General features: G+C 41.9%; 1 protein-coding gene across 1 annotated transcript in view; it reads right to left on the bottom strand.

Moving 5' to 3' along the window:
* Nucleotides 1-11,489, bottom strand: part of herc1 (HECT and RLD domain containing E3 ubiquitin protein ligase family member 1) — an 83,783-nt gene extending 72,294 nt beyond the window's left edge. Inside the window, 4 exon segments of the mRNA XM_041987663.1 lie at nt 1,418-1,612; nt 1,686-1,781; nt 3,952-4,928; nt 11,026-11,489. Of these exon segments, the coding sequence (XP_041843597.1) occupies nt 1,418-1,612; nt 1,686-1,781; nt 3,952-4,902 (1,242 nt within the window). The 5' untranslated portion in view covers nt 4,903-4,928; nt 11,026-11,489.
* Nucleotides 11,490-19,967: the final 8,478 nt, after the last annotated feature.

A 19,967-nucleotide genomic window follows, 5' to 3' on the forward strand; every position in this document is an offset into this window, starting at 1 on the left:
CAGAGAAGCTGAGAAACGAAGAAACGAAGTCTGTTTTTCCAGTTTTAGGAGCTCCTGACCGGGAAGCTGACTCAGCATCACGACACACAGCTGTCTCTGTGTTAATCAGAGCTGCAGCATGACAACACTTTTTAAAAAATATCTTTAAAGAAATTACATAATTAAATGAGAATCATTCTCGGTTAGACGGGACTTTCCTCTTTTCTCAGAACATTATGCAGAAAAAAAAACAAATCAGCAAAAGTGCACATCTGCCCCCGCTGGCCATCCTGATAGTGACTGAAAGCTCTCCAAGCAGGAATTACACGCTTCATTAGGGTTATCTTCACAGTGGGGTTTGCTGTCTCTCATGACAGCAGTAAAGGAAAATAAACATAATAAATAAAAGGATGCTTCTTCAGCTTAAAGGACACAAGCTCCCGTCTCCACATGCAGCTTCTAAAATCTGAATTTAGCTGCTTCGGAAGCACGTTTCCCCTAGAGTTGGGACTGATCCAATATCTGATACTGACCTGATTCACGGATCAGATATCAGGCTGAATTCCCGATCCACCGAGGGACCAAAGTATGCAGAACAATCAGTTCATGAAATATATCCATTAGCTGGTTTTTACCCATGAGGCCCATGCTTGGGCCTCGGCTGCCATCCCTTTAGTTTTGCACCTGTTAGGGCCACGTTACTTATCAACAGAAGAGACTAAAGGTACCACAGATTAATCTTAAAAATCTCAATATTGCCCAAAACTTTTTTTTCAGTAATTCAACCTAAAAGGGGAAACTAATACATTATCTAGACTCATTACATGCAAAGTGAGATATTAGAAAAGCATTTATTTGCTATACTTTTGATGCTTCCTTCAGCAGAAAAGCTTTGCGGAGACGCTGCCTTTATCTTCCAGCAGGACTTGGCACCTGCCCACACTGCCACAAGAACCAGAACCCGGTTCAGTCACCAAGGATTACTGGGCTGGACTGACCAGCAGACTCTGCTGACCTGAACCCCATAGAAGAGGAAGACAAGACACATGAGACGGAGCAATGCAGAAGAGCTGAAGGCCGCTAGTGAAGCAGGACCACAGGCTGGTAACATCCACGCCGCATGGAGGCAGGTATCCATGCAGAAGGGGCTCAAACCATTTTTGGCTTTTCATGAACTGTAGCCATAATCACTAAAATTATAACAAATAAATGTGTGAAATATCTCACTCTGCATGTAATGCGTTTATATATTAGTTTCCCCTTTTTAAGTTGAATTACTGAAATAAATTAAGTTTTGCTCAATATTCTGATTTTTTGAGTTTCAGCTGTACTGTTTTCCATGAGAAGCAACGCAGCTTCCACCACTTGGGAAGAAGACACCCAGCTAGTCGCTAGCATGTGAAACTTATGAAAAAATGCATCTCATGTTTCAACGAACCGTCTGTGCGTCGGCGAAGCTGGTGGCCAGTTTGGGCTGCAGGATCTTCTCCTGGGTTCCCTCCACCAGCTGGTGGCTGCTGTTGCTGCCCCACACGTAAACCTCGCAGGTTTCCGACACCACCGGCGCCTCGCCGGTCTGAATGCTGTCCGGACTCACGCAGGTGCGAGAGTAGTCCGAAGCCATCCGACACACCTGGAGGAGAAAAGGGTGAGGCTTTCTATTGGTTTCAGTGTCCTGAGGGTAAAACGCTGCTTCAGCTTCTTACCTCCTCAAACAGACAGAGCGCTGCCTCGTATAGGGAGCACAGGCCGTCGGAGGTCCGCGTGGGTTCTCGCCACTGGCTACGATCTGCTGAGGAGCCCTGATGCATCAAACACACACACACACACACACACGTCATTTCAAACCAATTACAGAGTGAAGGAAACACTTCAGAACAGCAGATTTAGCATGAACTATTAAATCGGAGAGAAACCAACATTACATAACTTCTTCAACATCATGACAGCGCTGATGTTTTTAAGACCTGTTTAGTTCAGCTTTAAACCGACTTGTTATTCTGTTTTTTCAGAAAGGGAAAAGACAAAAACCTGCAGGATAGCGGCCTCGAGGAACAAACTTTGCAACTTCTGAGGCAACCCTCTGGGGTCTGGAGTACAATTGGCCGTTTTTGACTGCTTTTGTTTTTACCTTTTATATTTCACCTTTAAAGCAGCTCACCTGCCTTGTTTGGTTTCATTCTTTCAGCTCAACCTCACGTGTGTGATTTTACAGTTATTTCTTCATTTTAACATCCTGTATTAACACACTGGACATAAAATCACACTAAAATTTGAGAGGAAACAAACATGTTAAACAAACCACATTTATAACCTATAAAGCAAGTATAAACAATTGATTTTAAAATGTACAAATTTAGCTAACAAACCTGTAAACAACTGTTTACATCTAAATACTGTGAATGGATGTCTGTTTTTCGGTGTAAAGTTTTTGTACAACTATTTACAAAACAATCAGTTTTCAGCAGAAGATGCTGATTTGTTCCACTTCAGGAACCAGTTCCTGCCTTAGAAGACAAGGGACGTCACAGGTTGGACATTTCCAGGGTGTGTTAGTCCTCCTGTCCACCAGGAGGCAGCACTTTTTTTTTACTTTTACTTTTCCAGTTAAGATGTTTGAGAACCAATTCTCATTTACAAACATCCTACAGCTTCCTCCTCTTCCTCAGCAACCAGATGCATTATATTGTCATATATTGTTGTGATTGGTTGATTTTTCCACCAATAGGAAATCATTGTCCAGCAAATCAATTTCCTTAGAATCAGACATTTTTACCCTTTCTTCCTGCACCAACCATGCCATAATATATATGGTATTACAATTTAAATCGATTCAAATGAAAATAATTCCAATATCGATTCATAAAACTTGGAGACCAACATTTTTATTTGTCCTCTTTTCCGGAAACGCGACCCTACTCTTGCATGACTTACTGAAGCTCGGCGAGATCTTAGCATACATACACACAACTGGTTTCCTGTGTCTTCTCCGTCCAATCAGCTTCTCTTGCCGTGACGACGTCACATTCAGATATTTTCATTCACTAGTGTGAATTACATTCACCTGTGAAGTGGTTTGTAGCATATTACCGCTCACATTAGCAGCTAACGCCAAGATCGCGGCCGCCGCCACACTGATGTCACCACACACGTATGTATTTTAAAATAAATCCGATTTGGTTGTTTAAAGTCCCATTTCCTCTAGAACCGGTTTACACTTCGTCCTTTTAAAAAAACAGTCTGATGCTATTTGTCTGATTTACATGACGACATGTCATAGCTGCTCTGTGTGTCCACGGCAGTGAGCACACACACACCTACGCCCACACACATCAGAAAACACGTCAACTAGCTGAAAATCAGACAAAAATATGAGTTTTCTAGATTCTCTCAGCAGGTGATGGAAGCGTGTTGCTCCAATGAGGAGCAGATGGAGGACTTCTCCTGCTCCGGTGTTACGCCGATAGCATCACATCGTCATGGAAACACGCACAGCTCGCACAAAACACCATTGTTCTGGTATTTCAGAAATGCATGGAGATGTGTCAGATCAGATTATTACAGTAATCTGATTACTCCCAGATAACTGATTTTGATGCTCTGTGTTTTTTAGAAACAGTTTTCTGAGAACGTCTTTAATATTAACGAAAAACAAGCGATGTTACATAATTAGCTGTAAATGAATCAATATAAAATTGGATTTAATTAAAATCAAATCAAAACAGGCTGCTGTGAATCGAATCGATTCAGGAAATTAGTGACGTTACCCAGCCCCATTACATGGGAAAATTATGTCGTTTAATTCTGATCTCAACTGGTTTTACTGGTTCATCAACACAATTTAAAAAACTGGTTAATAGTCTGAAGTCTGCCGAGTGGACAGAAATTTAACTGAAAATAAAGATGTTGCTATGGACACGCCAGCGTTAATCAGACTTTTATGCTTCATTCCTCCACGTTACTGTTACTCACCAAAGAGCGCCTCATCTGCATGAGGATGTTCATGAAACAATCATAGCCGATGAGACCCTCTTGGCTCTGCAGCACCTTGTTCTGCTCCATGGTGCTGACCACAGCTGATGCAGCCAGGGCCATCTCGATCCACTCCAGCAGGTAGCGCAGGGAGCCCCTCTGAGAAGCCAGCCCCAAAAGCAACTCCGAGGCCAGCCGACGCCCTAAAATATCTGCCCCTGAGTTCGGCATGGTCACGCCCTTCAGGAAGGTGGTGACCTGGGCCAGGCAGTCCAGACCCATCGGCGGGATCTTGCTCTCGTTGGCCAGAGAGAGGGGCGGCAGGGAGTTCACCACGTCGATGGCCGTGTGGATGACATCATTACATAAATTTATGCTGCCCCCAGGACCTCCACCGGGACTGGGCGGAGGGGGCATCATCCAGCTCTGGCGTAGCAGAGCAAACAGAAGGCTGAGGCCGGTGCGAACACCCATCTCGATGAGGGCGTCGGTGCTGGAGCGCGGACGCTCGCTGACAGAATGGAGGTCAGCCGAGCCCGAGTTGTTCTCTGGAGAGTGCTGCTGCTGCTTCACCTTCCCCTTGTCGTGGTACTTGTTGGAGAGGGCGTAGAAGATGCGCTGGAGCACCAGGACACGCTTCCGCAGGGCAGCCGCGAACGGAGAGTCGGAGCAGACCATCTTGGCCAAGGCCAGCTGGCTGCTGAGCAGCGCGTCCAGATAGTGCTCCTGCTCATCGCTGGAGAGGGACTCGCGCTCGAAGTCGGGCAGCTGGGGGCCCTTCAGACACAGCACCTGCTGGGGGAGCAGCACCACCTCTTTGTTGGCCAGCAGCTTAGAGTACAGCACCGACACCCCCTCCCGTGTGGCGATGGACTCGCTGTCCTCTGTGATCCATGAGCTGTTCAGGTGCTCCAGCCATTTGAGTTTCACCGGAGGGATCATTAAAGCCATGGCATGTCACTCTGGAGCCATCAGTCCTGAAAACAGAAACCAGAGGGAAAAATCTTCATGTTTCACCACAATCCATGTTCACCACACCTCTGAGAAGTAAACGTGTTACTGAAGAAAATATACAACCCGTGCAACTGAGAACGAGTTTAACCCCTAAAATCCTTCCATTTTCACCTAAAACTGGTTTTTATAGATAAAAGACTCATTGTGGCCCAACTATTACTGAACTGCTTTTAATGGATCCTTGCTGATGCAACAGGAGTGTTTTTGTTCAGATTAATCATCATTTTTTTGCTTTTAACTGTAAAAATGTGACATTGTCCTTTCTGTGGATGCTGTAAAGTTGTTGAGAGGAAAGTGTTCCATTTAAAAACTGACAGATGTTCGCTGCAGCTCCAGAAACAGGAAATGAACCAAACCTGGTGTTGACCCATCCACTTCCCCTGATTCCAGTCAGCATCAGGCTAATCAATAAGTCGTGTGTTTTCTGAGAGTCAAATTACAAATTCACTTTAAAATACATTAACATCCTGATTCTGCTATGGATGACTGTAACCCCGCTGGGAGGTAATAACCATCCAATCCAACAAACTGAGAGGAGGTTCAGTCTGGTTCGAGTGGGGGAAAGGTTAAGCTGGTACGAGGGAAAACAACCTCTCATGTAAAGCGTGCTGGAGAACAGTAATCATGCATCAGCATCATCTCTGTCTGACTTTCACCAGCCAGAGAACAATGCAGCAGAGTTCCTGCAGGGAGAGACTGCAGCGTTTAATCTGTCCCCATCATGGACATTTGGGATGAACTTCCAAACAAATCAAGGCATGTAAAAAAGACCTCAGAAATCAACAGAGACCTGAATCTGTTCTGCAGAATTAGCCGACCCAACATAGACCAGATCCCTCATTGTTTTAAAATAATTTCATGGGAATAAATAGTCTTCGTTCTGACTCAATAATGTTCAGGAATCCTGTGTCTTTTCCAAGCAAGTTTCACGAGGTATGAAAACCACAAGATTCCCAGCTAGTAGCTTTTTATATCCAAATCCAAATCAAACGGAGAGGTCTGTTTTATCCTCACAATAAAAGTCATGAAAACATGGCGTTGACATGAACCACAGACCTGCATCCCTCCCTCCACAACGCAACACCGGAAAGATGGAGGCTGGACCTGTCGCAATTATTACCTGATATCACCTTTATCTGAGACAACATTTGTCATTTTCATCAGTATTCAATACATCCGCTGCTCAAAGGAGGCAAATAAAAAGGAAAGTTCTCTTCAACTCTTTCAAAATAAATTTCTATGCATCAAAACCAACATCCAGTTGTTTGTAGGGGTGGGACTTTAACACGTTAATTGCGATTCATTAATTACAAAACAATTAATGTGCTAAAAAATTTTATGCATTTAATCACAGTTTTGAGAAAATGACTTCACTTGAAGAATAAAAACTGTAAACAAATTATTGCTGTAAAACTGCTAAAACCTGCATTTGTTAGGATATTATGCTGGACAAGGTAAACCTAGAATAATAAGTCTGTACACAGAGTTGACATCTTTACTAAAGTCACCCACTGAGACGGTCACAGAATACATTAATAGAGCTGAAACCGCTATCACTGCACGGAGAAACGGAGGTGAGGCGCTAAGTGACGGCCTTTTGATTGCAATGATTCTGAAAGGACTGCCAGAGACTTTTAAACCATTTGCAATTCATGTGACTCAGTGATGTTAAGATGACTTGTAGAATTCAAGACAAAGCTTCGAAGTTACAAGGATGTCGAAAATTTGTGTGCAAGAGTGGTCGAGGACAATGTAATGGCTGCAGGAGCACATGGGAGCGCTAGACACATGTCGGAGACAGCAAATAGTGGACATGCAGACGTTGTATGCTACAAATGCGGTATCAAAGGCCACATAACCAGAAACTGTCGGCAAAGAAAGTGGTGTACTAAATATCTATTCAAAATGTTAAGTTGTCTATTGCAAATATATCTGGTCTAAATGTAGATGATCCCTCCTTCTTCCACTCCCTCTTCACCTCCCTCTATGGTCACTCAGATAACACATTAATTATAGGAGGTGATTTTAACATTATACTGGACAAACACAGAACCACAGGAAGTCACCAAGTCTGGAAATCCTCAGAAACTGTTAAACATGAAGGATTTTGGTCTCTGTGATGCTTGGCGCTCTCACCATCCCACACTAAGAGAATACACCTTCTTCTCTTCAGCTCACCATTCCTATTCTAAAACCAGGAAAAGACCCCACACTTCCATCCAGTTACCACCCAATTTCATTAATAAATGTAGATCATAAAATAATCAGCAAAGCTCTATTGTCTATCTTTATTAGCGATAGACATTCCTCTACTAACATGCGTAGATTAATTAACATCATAGATTATTCTACTCTACATAATCTGAAATCTACACTCATTTCTTTAGATGCAGAAAAAGCGTTTGACCGAGTGAACTGAAAATTTGTATTTGCAACGTCAAATAAAATTTGGGTTTGGGTCATCTTTCATAGATTGGATAAAAATATTATATAACAACCCAAATGCATGTGTGAAGACCAATGATCAAACCTCTCCAAGCTTCTGTTTGCAGAGAGGAACCAGACAGGGCTACCCGCTTTCTCCATCACTCTTTGCTATTTTTATTGAACCCCTAGCTGCTGCCATAAGACAAAATAAAGAGATTAAAGGAATCCATGCCAAAAATATAGAACACAAGATAAGTTTTTATGCTGATGACGTATTACTTTTCCTCCAGAACTCACCGACATCTCTCCCCCAGACAATCACACTTATTAACACATTCTCATCAATATCTGACTACTCTATTAACTGGTCTAAGACTATTATTATGCCCATCAACTGTGACCTACAAAACACACCCAATACTACAATACAGTCTGGAAACATTAGATATCTAGGCATAAACATTTCCCCCAGGTTATCAGAACTAACAAAGCTAAATTATGTCCAGCTACTTAAAGCAATAGAGGATGATCTCTCACGGTGGAGGCGCTTACCCATATCACTCATGGGGAGGGTTGCCACAGTTAAAATGATGGTTCTATCTAAAGTAAACTACCTCTTTTCAATGATACCCACTAAACCATCCTCCAGCTGGTTTAAGTCACTGGACTCCCATATATCTAAATTTTTATGGAAAAATAAGCCATCACGTATCAGTCTAAAAACTTTACAACAGACTAAAGATAGAGGCGGATTGGAGCTACCCAACTTTAATCATGTTTTCTTAGCTAACAAGCTGCAGTATATCTCCAAATGGCTTAAACCTAGCAGTCTGGATGAACCATGGTTAGATGTAGAGCAAGCATTGTGTGAGGATGTGTTTATCTCTGACCTGCCATTCATCAGCTCATCCATCAAAACACATAACTGTTTTAAAAGCATCAATATCAGTTCCTCTTTAGTGGCTTGGTGGGATTTTCTAAAAATAACCAAATCCTCACTTTTTCCATGTAAGTTTACACCCCTCTGGAACAACCCTGACATCCTGCAAAACAAAAAGCTGATTAATTTTACTCAATGGAAAAATGAAGGAATAAAACAGTTAGAACATATAATAGAAAATGGAAACTTCTTATCATTTAATATTCTCACTTCACAATATGGAATCAGTAGCAAAACATTTTTAGAATATCACCAGCTTAAATCTATTATATGTAATATATATATACATATATATATATATAGTATTAACCAACTAAATTAGCAGCTACCTATTAGGGTGGCAGAATTCATGAATCTCAATGCCCCAAAGCTATTATGAAAATATATAGACTATTATCTAAACTAGAAGACTTGGCATAATTTGGTCCGTTTACAGGGAGCTTAGCGATCCGTCGCTTGACGCAGAAGACGGAGCAACACCACCAGAAATCACTGGGGGCAGTGCCGAGCAGAAGAACTGACATGAGACCGGGGAAAGAAAAACCAGAGAAGAAAAAGAGAATCGGGAAGGGAACAAAAGAGAAGAAGAACAATAAAGACAAGCACAACAAATGAACTCTGAACTGAAAGGAATTCACTTTACAACCATAGCAACGAAAAACACGCATGTAAGTATGAGGACGGTGATGTATAACGTTTGAAACTGACATTGCTATATACGTACATGAGGGAGGAACAGCTTCTTCCACAGAACTGTGTCCTTACAGAAATCTTTTTAACCCTTAAACTCCTCTTCACCCCCTCACCTCCTAGTTCTACTCAGATCAAGACTCTACTCCACTACCACTGTACTACTGGACTGTCCTGCACACACACAAACTACTACATAATACTACACTGGTTCAGTAACCATCGGCAGCTTCCGTCTAGATTTCTACACTATTTAATGTCCATTCACTTGTTTTTCTGTATAGAATAACTTATCATCTGTACATTTCCTCTTGTTGACTATGTCCATAGTTCCTGTCTATAGTCTACTACATTAAAGGCACATATCCATCTGTATATGTTGATAGTACCCACTCTGCAAATCACACTGAATTATTAACTTGCTTTTTGCACTTCTGGTTAGATACGAGCCTGCATTTTGGACCTGTACATGTGTAAGGACGATAAAGTTAAATCTAATCTATCAAATCTGTTAGCTGGGTGGTGGGGGGCTGATGATCTGGACGCGGACAGCTTGCAGTCATTATGTGAACCATGAACTCCTCTTAACATCAAAGGTTTCTAGAGTCAGATGTGAGTCCATCACAGCTAAAGCTTGGCTGAAACTATCTCTTGCAACAGGCCAATGATCCCAAACACAGCAGTAGATCTATACCAGAACCAGGTGCTGACATGATCCAGGTAAAGTCTGACACCATCTGGACCCGCAGCCTGGTTCTGGCTCAGTCTCTCTGGAGGCCTCAGTGAGGTCCAGTCAGAGTCCAGACCTCAACCTGACTGAAATGCTGTGGTGGGACATTCAGATGCTGTAAACCGAAGCAACGCTGTAAAGAGTGGATCAAAATTTCTCCACAATCGTGAGAGAGACCATGACTGCAGCTTCCTGCTGCTAAAGGAGCTTCTACAGGCTAACTTTTGGTTAAGTTTTTGTTCATAAATAATAACACAGCATATGTTAAACTGTTCATCTGCATGTGGATTTTCCCTACTTAAAAACCTGATATTAATTAAATTATTTATTTTTTATAATGCGTTGGTACATAAAACGAAAAAAGGGTGCGCCATCTTTTCAGCTAACAGTGTAAAACAAAATGAAAACAGTGCTTTAAAAACAGACATTTCTGTGGTTTTTATATAAATGTTCAGTTCCACAAAAAGCCGGGAGGCAAGTCAAACAGTTGCACGGAGTGGTTATGTAATAACTGTGACAGGGTTAAGTCAGATGTGTGAATATTCACCCCAGCAGCAGCTCCAGCTATCGCCATGCTGTTGGAGTAATAATCTATTATTTGTTTATTTTTATCTCTGATTATTAGCGGATCATTTGATTTTCGTTTTCCTTCTGCTCGATGTGGAGCTGACTGACTTCTCCTTCAACATGCTGACAGTCCAGCTGCAGCTGGGATGATTAAAAACTGGACATGTCTGCAGTCCCATCGCCTCGGTTCTGGTTCTGGCTGATAGTGACCCATGACACAGCTGGCCTGAACACGGAGCGGTTCGCTGACCTGCTTCTTAGCGATAATCACCGACAGCTAACATTTCCTAAAATCTGACAGCTTTACAGGAACCTGCTTGACATGACAGACATGACATTACGTTAATAACATCACATGCCTCCCTTGCTCTTGTTGTAAAAAGTGTCATTAACTGTTTGTTGGCAGTTGGATTAAAAACAAAAACAAACAGGGGAAAAGACGCACTTTCAACTGACGCTGCTGTTTAGCTAACGTTAGCTAACTTTCTGTCATAGCTACAATTAGCATAAAACACCCAAACACAGCAGTGACACCTCCATATTCAGGCAGAACAGGAGGTTTATAGCTACATACCGGCGTGCACACCGCCCAAACTCTTCGGCTTCGTATAACGTGAGCTATTTGGGTCAGTATTAGCCTGATTATCTGCTGTATCATAGCGCGAAGGAGGTTAGTAGCTAGCTAGCTTAGATAAAGCTCACTCACTGTTAAGGTAAAAGGCCTCCTCCTCTTCTTCTTCTGCTCTGTGCTTACACAACTAACCACCAGAGCTTCATCTCTCACCCACACCAGCAGCTCCGTGTTTGATACGATCAGTGTGAACGAAGACAGCGGCATGCATGGACTTCCATGCCTCCGCCCGCCTCTCCCGTAGCTTCCACTGCAGTGAGTCCGCTCAGTCCCAGCCCCTCTCAGTCAGAGCCCCAGGCCGTGACGCTGAGACCCGCCTGCCTGCCTGTCTGTCTGTCTGTCTGTCTCACCGCCCGTCTATTTGTCTCTTTGTCGTTTTGCTTGCCTGGTTAAAACTGCTGCGTGTTTCTCTGAGTATTTCTGCTGGATGTGCTCATAATAAAAAGTCAGCAGCGGCTTAGAGACAAAGAGCTGCAAACCCGCTGCGGGTCTGTCAGGTTTCAGTGTCCAATACTGCCATCTCACTGTTGATGCCACCCATGATACCCAGCACTGCACGAGCCGCACAGAACACCCCCAAATATGACAAATTAGACGTGGATTTGATCAGGGGTGGCACATGTATATAGGAACTTTAAAAGAAAAAAACCTATATTTTATTAGAATAGAATAGAATATAAATACTTTATTAATCCCTTTGGAGAGTCCTCAGGGGAATTTGGAATTAATAAAAATAATAATTAAATAATTTACTGATCATTACATTCAAACAGGCCATCTAATAGTGATGGGAAGTCTGGCTCTCTAGGGCCAGGGCTGGGAATCACCACTAATTTCCTGATTCTGTTCAATTTCGATTAAATCCTATTCGATATTAATTCATCAACATCAACATATTTATGTAATATTACCAGTTTTTCTTAAATATTAAAGATTATTTTTATAAAACACAACCCATTTGCATGATCATAATAGTCAGATATCTGGTAGTAATCAGATTACGTTAAAAATCTGATATGATGCGTCTACATGCACTTATGAAATACAATATTTAAAAGATGGTGATCTACATTTACCAGTCTTTTACTGGATTTATTTTGGAGTACGCATCTGGTCACTTTCTGTTATATATTTAGTTTTTCATAAGTTATTTTTTAATTCATTTTTTGTTCAGAAATGCAGTCACTATTTATTGTTTTAATCAAACCTTCAAATGAACAACGGAACACAAACCACAACAAGTAAATCAAATAAATAACGGCCAAAGCCTGAACATTGTTACACTGTAGATTAATTGATTTCTCTTTTGTGGAATAATTTTGGACCAAGCGGCAACCTCCGCCCGTAAAATGTGAAGCCTATGCGGAAGTGCAAAAAATGCAGTTCCCCCCTCATCCACTAGGGGCTCCAAAACAGAGTAAATCCCCATAGACTCCCATGTTAAAGAGACCAACTTAACAGCAGAAATAAACATGTTTAAATCATGGTACAAAAATCCATTTTAGGATTAATAGGTCAAGTTTACCTTCATGACAACTGTGAGGGGGATTTTTTTTTCTAATTCATCATTTGGATGTTATTTAATCTTGAAATTCGGCATAACTAGGGGCGTGTCCTTTTGATTGACATGTATCCAATATTCGGGCAAGAAGGTAAATGGTAAATGGTCCGTATTTATATAGCGCTTTACTGTACCTGGGGTGATACCCAAAGCACTTTACATTATACATCACATTCACCCATTCACACACACATTCACACACTGATGGCGGATGCTGCCATGCAAGGCGCTCAACCACGACCCATCAGGAGCAATTAGGGGTTCGGTGTCTTGCCCAAGGACACCTCGACATGAACTCGACTTGGCCGAGGATCAAACCGGCAACCCTCAGGTTACAAGATGACCGCTCTACCTTGCTGAGCCACGCCACCCCCAGGTAGGTAGAGTGCAGCACAACCGAGGTTTTTAGCCGGCTAACAGTGCGCCTTAGCTTTAGCCCCACCTACCTCCGTTAGCTGGTTAGCTACTGTTAGCTCCAGGTTAGCTCGGTTAGCTCTTAGCTACAGGCAGCTCTGAGTTTGATGGTTGTCAATCATCCACCCCCACCTTCACAGTCTCCCTCTTAGCTCAACCTCTTTGCCCATTTTTGGATTTTCCGGGAATGAAGGCATGTGGACGCTGCCAAGATGGCGATGTTGGGAACAGGCCAATGAGCTTCAGTTCAGCCCTTCAGAAACTTACAGGTGACGTCATGGAGGCTCCGTCCATCTTTTATATACAGACTATGTTATGGACCATTCTCACTGACGTCACGCTGTTCCTCAGTGAGAACTGTGCTTGGTTATAGCGTATCTGATGCTGGTGAGTTTGCTTGCACACTCGAGCGTAGGGGGCACGCATCGTTTTGGTGTCGTGTTGCAGTTTCTCTTCCTCACCTGAAGGTGGCAGTAGGGGTGGTGTCAGCAGGTAAACTCTCCAGGTCGGAGTTCTTTTGATGGTTTACTTCAGTTTGGTAGGTATTTTTTATTTTCAAACAACAGTGGCGTCCAGTATGGTTCAGTGTCTTTATTAGCTTGTGGAAGAAAACAAAGAAATAATTAGATCAGCCTCTCATCAACTTGATCCACAGGTTATTGTTTTTAAAAACGGTGGTTACCACACAAATTCAGCAAGAAGATCCAAATATCTGGCAACACGTGATCCCAAACTGACCAATCACAAAGGAGTAACTCGGCGTAACCGTCTGCGTAGCAGGGGTGCACCTCAGGTCTGGAAGAGGTGCACGTTGAGCCTCTCCGGAGCTACGCTGGGCCTACGGTGGTTACTCAGATTTCCCAGTACTTGCACAGCGCATGCTACTGACACAAGCACACCACTTTCATTTGATGTCATTGCATCCAGCTGGTTGACCCCACGACGTGCAACAATACGGTATGGTGACTGGACAGTTGTTATGCCTGTTTCGTCCACATTCCATATGTTCTCCCATCAAAGCTCTATCTCTCAATGACCTGTCCAAGGCTGTTACAACTGGCCCTTGCTAGGCTGGTTGCCTCTGCACCCCACACGGACAAGTTGGGTTCCCCTTCATATGCTCAACATTAGCAGTCACACCTCTCTCAGTCTTTCTTTTCCATTGCCTAGGCATGCTTTAAAAGGAATAAAATGAAAAAATATACTTAATTTTATGTAAGGGGATGGTTGTAAAACTGTTAAAATAAATGTTACAACCCACCCCAACCCTGTCAGCCATTGTTTAGCTAACTGTATTAACATAGTGGTTTGAAATTAGCAGGGGGGGGGCGATGCATCACATTTTGCATAAAAGATAACAACTGCAGTTACTGTAAGTCATGTGGTTTTATCTTCAGTTACATAAGTACTAAACAAAGTTTCATGTTGGTAAAAAAAAATACTTTCTTACCTCAAAATAATTTTTTTTCTCCATGAAATCAGCATACGCGTGTTTTCAGCCTTGATCACTGCCATGTGACATTGAGAAAGAAGTGGGCAAACATTAGCTGTGTTTCCATTACAGTATTTCACAAAATAAAAGCAATATTTCTAAAATTTTGACAAACGTTTCCATTGAATTGAATTAGCGCATTAGCCATTGTTCTCCTAAAATCTCGTCCTACAAGACTCCACTTTGATGAGGAAGGAGAGTTCTAATTCTTTGTAAAACTCTGCATTTCACAATTGTTTGCTATCAAAGATGGCAGTTATATTTGTTCTTTAATTTTCTGTAAAAAGATTTCCATCTACTCCTGCGTCTACACATACCGCGCCATCTTTATTTGAAATGAACTGGTCATGTGACTCCTTAAACACACATAAGGATTTTTAATTTTATGAGATTTTTTATCAGTTCGAGACCTCACACGTGAAGATAAAAATTCAGGCATTAAACAGTGTGGTGGCTCGATAATCTAGTCACAGAACAACACACACATAACGATGCTGTCTGCAACTGATCTACAATCTAGTCCTCCAAGCCAGACATCTCACATGACCAAATGTGATCTAACAAAAACGTAGAAGAAGAACCATAGCAACAACCAGCAAAAAACGAAGAAGAAACAAAGTAACAACCGGAAAACATAACACCCTGCATGAAAGGGGACAAACAGGACGGGCAATCATGCTGGTCATGAGACTACTGTTAACAGAAAAAAGCCAGAAATCAAAAAATAACAGACTGGAGATGGCGTGAACATGGACTTTATTTACTTCCTTGTTCCCCAGCCAGCTCGCTCTCTGATTGGCTACATTCCGAGCCACGTCACCATCCACCTAGTCACAAATCATGAGTCATCACGCTACAACCTGTTTTGGATGATCAGAACAAATCTGCTTGTAACACACCACAGACCAAATGATAATTGGACAGCAAAATCTCATAAGACTCACAGTAATCAGGTGTTTGCCGTCCCTGATCGGAAAGAGGCACAATCGGGGAAAAAAACAGCCCGATTATCTTTATGTGTGTACCAGGCTTTGCATCACGTCCAGTGACGTGTAAATGTGAAAAAGTGTTTCCGTTACACTTTTCTAATATACTTCTAAACCACCTCATGAGAGCATAAAAATTTTTTAGCGATATTTGAAAGGTTTTTTGAAATGTAGGTGTTTCCATTACCGCTTTTTTATTGCAATCTTTAGGTTTTGTTCAGTTCGGGGGGTAATGGAAATGCGCCTACTGAAGGGATCATCTGACTCCTGCTCCATTCCTGATTGGTGGAAATGGTGACGTTCCAACTCTCCCCATGTTCCAACCATCCCGGCCTCCTACAGCAAAAACAGAAATGGAAAGTGAGCTGTTATTCTGCATTAGGACTGTCATTTAAATTTGTCCAACTCCTCAACCTTTTATCAGTGAGAGTGTAGCTTCTTCTTCTTCTTCTGGTGAACCAGCAGTTTTATCCACACCTTACTGGTCCTTGTCCACGTCGCTTGTATGTTCCTTTGCTTTCTGAGAGCCCGGGCTTGCTTTGCTATTTCAGAATTTTTCTTTGTCAAGTGTTCATTTATAAATACAGCCGTTCCTCTCAGTTCTTTGGTTTGTGGGAGTCGGTCGGTTTTTGCTTTTCTGCTGTTGAACTCACCATCCTGGTCCCTCCAGCCTCAGAGCGGGGCCTTGTGTTGAGCCTCCATTCTTGTATACTGCTCCAGTTCGTCTTCACATCTTTCTAGACTATCAATATTTTTGTCTTTCTCAATAATTTTGGCCTTTAGTTCCCTCACTTCTCCCATAGGCTGATAAGTACTGTTTGTAGTTTTACTATCTTTGACATCTCTTCGGACATAAAACTTAGTGGGAGCTTTATGTCCTCCAGCTTTTCTGGAGGCATGATAACTAAATCAGTCAAAGCAGAAGTTCGCCTGATAGAAAATGGAGGCCTGGAAAATGGCTCCACTTTTATGCTGAGTCACAATCCAGGCGTTGTCACAGGATTCCACTCAAAACAGCCACAGGTGTAGGCAGCAGGACCCGAATCCAGCCCAGCGGACAGAGGAGGCCGCGTCCCGCATCTCCCGATGGTTATACCTCACGGATACCAGGAAAAACTTGCCTTGAGAGGAGTCAGTAGTTTTTTCAGCATTCTTTAGCTAATTTTCTTGCACAGTTGTCACATCTGGTGTTTATTGGACTTTTACATCCTAGAACAGCAGAAAAGGCTGAGAATATATTTGCTTTTTAATGTCACATCCATGTAGATCCATCGTAAGCGTTAGCGTCCACGTCCTCGCTCGTGTACTGCGTTACTTACCGCAGGATTCCACCAGGGGGCGCGTTGGAAAACTCAGACCTGATAGAGTTGTGAATAAAAGGATGGAAGCAAAACAATAAACGTGGGGCTAACAGAAGAGGCTAGTGATCAGTTTTAGCTTATTAATATTTTCAGATTTTTAGATTGATGGATATTTGTATTCCTTTTTTCATGTCGTTGCTTTGCTTTGTGATTCAGGAGCTTTGGGGTGTGTAGATTTTAACAATGTTATGATCAATTATTGTTTCTGTTTAAATCACTTTTTGATCAGTTTGATCTCAATGATTAATATTTTTAAAATGATGGATAATTGTTTTCTTCACCACTTTGTTTCTTTTTTTCCCCAGGGTGCCTTTGTAAGACATGGCCAGCGATAACAGATGGAAACTAGCCCTTTGGCTAAATCTGACACATTTAGAGGTGTTCCTTTGAACATTTTGTCTTCCATAATGTTTACTGATGTCGAACTCACATTTGGTCAAACTGGTCCCTGTGCTGCCCCCTACTGGTCACTGCACACTGCAGCAAAGGAATAATGTTTTTTTTTCTACCTTGTCCTGTCCAACATGGTGGCTGCAGAATGATGGCTGCTGTGTTATGCAGAACAAATTTGCTCTTCCAAGAGGAGCTTCATGGGTATAAGGCTCCTTATTTATTCATTATTTTATTTATTTATGGAATTTATGTAATCTTGCTGGATCTGACTGGGGGGACACAAAAAAGGACGGTAAGTAAAAATAAAGGGGGAAAACACCATTGCATGTTGCATTCACTTACACTTTGGCATCTGAGGTTTATCTACATACAATATCCAACAATTATCAGACTTGTTCAGAGCTCAGATCAACCAGCTTTATTGCAGACTCTAACATCTACCCGAAGGTCAATCTCTGAGACCAGGACCTGTCCAGGTTCATGCAGGACCCAGACGGGACTCGACTCAGGACCTTTGTAAACGGTATATAATGTTTAGAGGTTCCTTCAGTGGCTTGTGTTGTTATCTGGACGGTGCAGACGGTGCAACACTTCCCATCTTATCTCTGAGACTCATGCGTCGCCTGTTCTTTGGTATTTTTAGGGTTTTATTTACCGACAGCTGACTGAGCAGAAATGCAGCAAAAATAAATAGTTTTTATTCTGTCTTGTCTAAATAGATTTTTTTTTTTTTTGCTTTAAGGTTGTTACTGATTTTTCAAAAGGTACGAAATACAAAGTTTATGAAAAATGAAACACGAGAATTAAAATAAATAAACAGATTCTAAGCATGAAGATACAGGATCCAGGAAACGTCAGCCAACTGGGACGAAATGCCGTGATGCTGGCTTGTCTAAGGACAGTTTTATTTTAGAAAAGAGGTTCAGAGCCTTCCAAAGTTGTGAGAAGAGCCTCTAGGAGTTGGGTATGGCTAACATGTCACCTTTCCACTTTTTATGAGACAGAAGTCATGTGATCATGACCTCATTTGGTAGTTTTCAAGGCCAGACACACATTTTATTGTGAAATAAAAGCAAATTCTTGTTTTGAAAGTAATTCTTTTGACCCACACTAAAGTAAGATAAAATCACATCACCTACAATTAATTAAATTAAATAAATTATTGTGTTTATTGTGTTATTGTGATACACCATCACCATGTGACTGGCTGATGAGATATTTGCGTTAACAGGAAGTTAACAGGTGGAGGTGGATGGTGAGATATACCCCTGTGAATAAAAGAGAAAACATCCTTGCTTTTACTGACTCATGTTGCCTTTGCCTTGGAAGGCTGGGAATGATGTGTTAGAATTAGGAAACCAGCTGGATTTGCTGACGTTCACTGACAGACGCTGGTCAGGACTATGTGTGCAGACTGCCTGAATGATCAATAAGCTGTATTATTGCAGGAACCAGAAGCTTGAGTTTATTCTGATCTGGTAGGGAGAACAAACTGGAATCAAAGCTGGATTTCTGACTCTCTTCAGAGAACAAACTTGTCATCGCAACTTAAAAATCCAACATGGCTGCCCTGCTGCAGTAACAGTCTTAATCAGCCCTCCATCCCCACTAGGGCAAGAAAGCTAACAAATAGTAGAGAAAAAACTTTCAACATAATTTCTTTTTGTTTTGTTTGTAATCAGTGAACAGGTGAGGAGCCTGACCTGGACACAAGGAATGACATAAGTGGAATAATAATGCAGCAGAGCACAGACCACAGTGTATAGCAGATATGTTTTAAGTACAGAGAGTAAAAATTAAAGGCCAGTCTCATTTTCCCCAGTTCCCCCCCTTTTTCTTTCTGAAGTTGCAATGTTAAGGTCCTCATTTAGCTTCGGGGCTGGAGGTTTTGGTTGGAGCCAGCATTTGGTTACTGCCTTTATGCTTGTAGCCAAAATGTCCAGCGAATGGTCACCTGTCACGTTGCTGAAAAATCTGTTCAGCTGAATCAACGAAGAAACTGCAAAAAAGAAATTAAAACTGGAGTTGATTGTGAACTATGAAAAGTGTTGTGATCCAGCCCACCGGTTTAAACAAGCATCCCGTAAACACAACCTGTATGTGCTCCCAGAATAGCAGCCAGTATCTAGATGGTGGGGGAATAGGGAGGTGTGGATTTCAGGAAGAGCTGGATCCCTGCAGGTCTGCAGACCCGGGTTGGGATCCCTGCAGGTCTACAGACCCGGCTGGTTGGGATCTCTGATCCTTGTAGGACGTCTCCTCTCTGCTGCTGTGACTCAGGCTGCACAAGTCAAATCAGATTAATCATGAGAGCATTTCAGATTCTGTGGAACAGAAACGTGTAAACTTGGGCTGATGTTTGCATCAATCATGACTAGTTTTCCTGCTGTGAAGGAACAGATACTACAACACTAATTCCAAAAAAGTTGGGAATGCAATGATTTCCAAATCTCATCAAACCATATTTTATTTCCAGTAGAACATAAACATATCAGATGTTGTAACTGACATTTGGCCAAAATATGAGCTGATTTTTTTAATCAGATGGCAGCAACACGTCTGTAAAAAGTTGGAACAGGAGCAGCAAACGGCTGGAAAAGTAACTGGTACAAATCAGAAACAACTTTTTTTTTAAGGTTACTGATCTTTGTCTCAGTCACAAGTAACCTACCTCTTCAGGTAAAATGAGAGTTTAAATGTATCTGCATTTATTTACCAACCACATGAAATAAACTGCTGAGATTCATGTGCAGCTGTAGAAGAACAGTTACCATTAAACCCAGAACCAACAAAAACAGCTTCATTCAGGA

The sequence above is a fragment of the Melanotaenia boesemani genome, chromosome 1, assembly GCF_017639745.1.
Source record: "Melanotaenia boesemani isolate fMelBoe1 chromosome 1, fMelBoe1.pri, whole genome shotgun sequence".
Classification (NCBI taxonomy): domain Eukaryota; kingdom Metazoa; phylum Chordata; class Actinopteri; order Atheriniformes; family Melanotaeniidae; genus Melanotaenia; species Melanotaenia boesemani.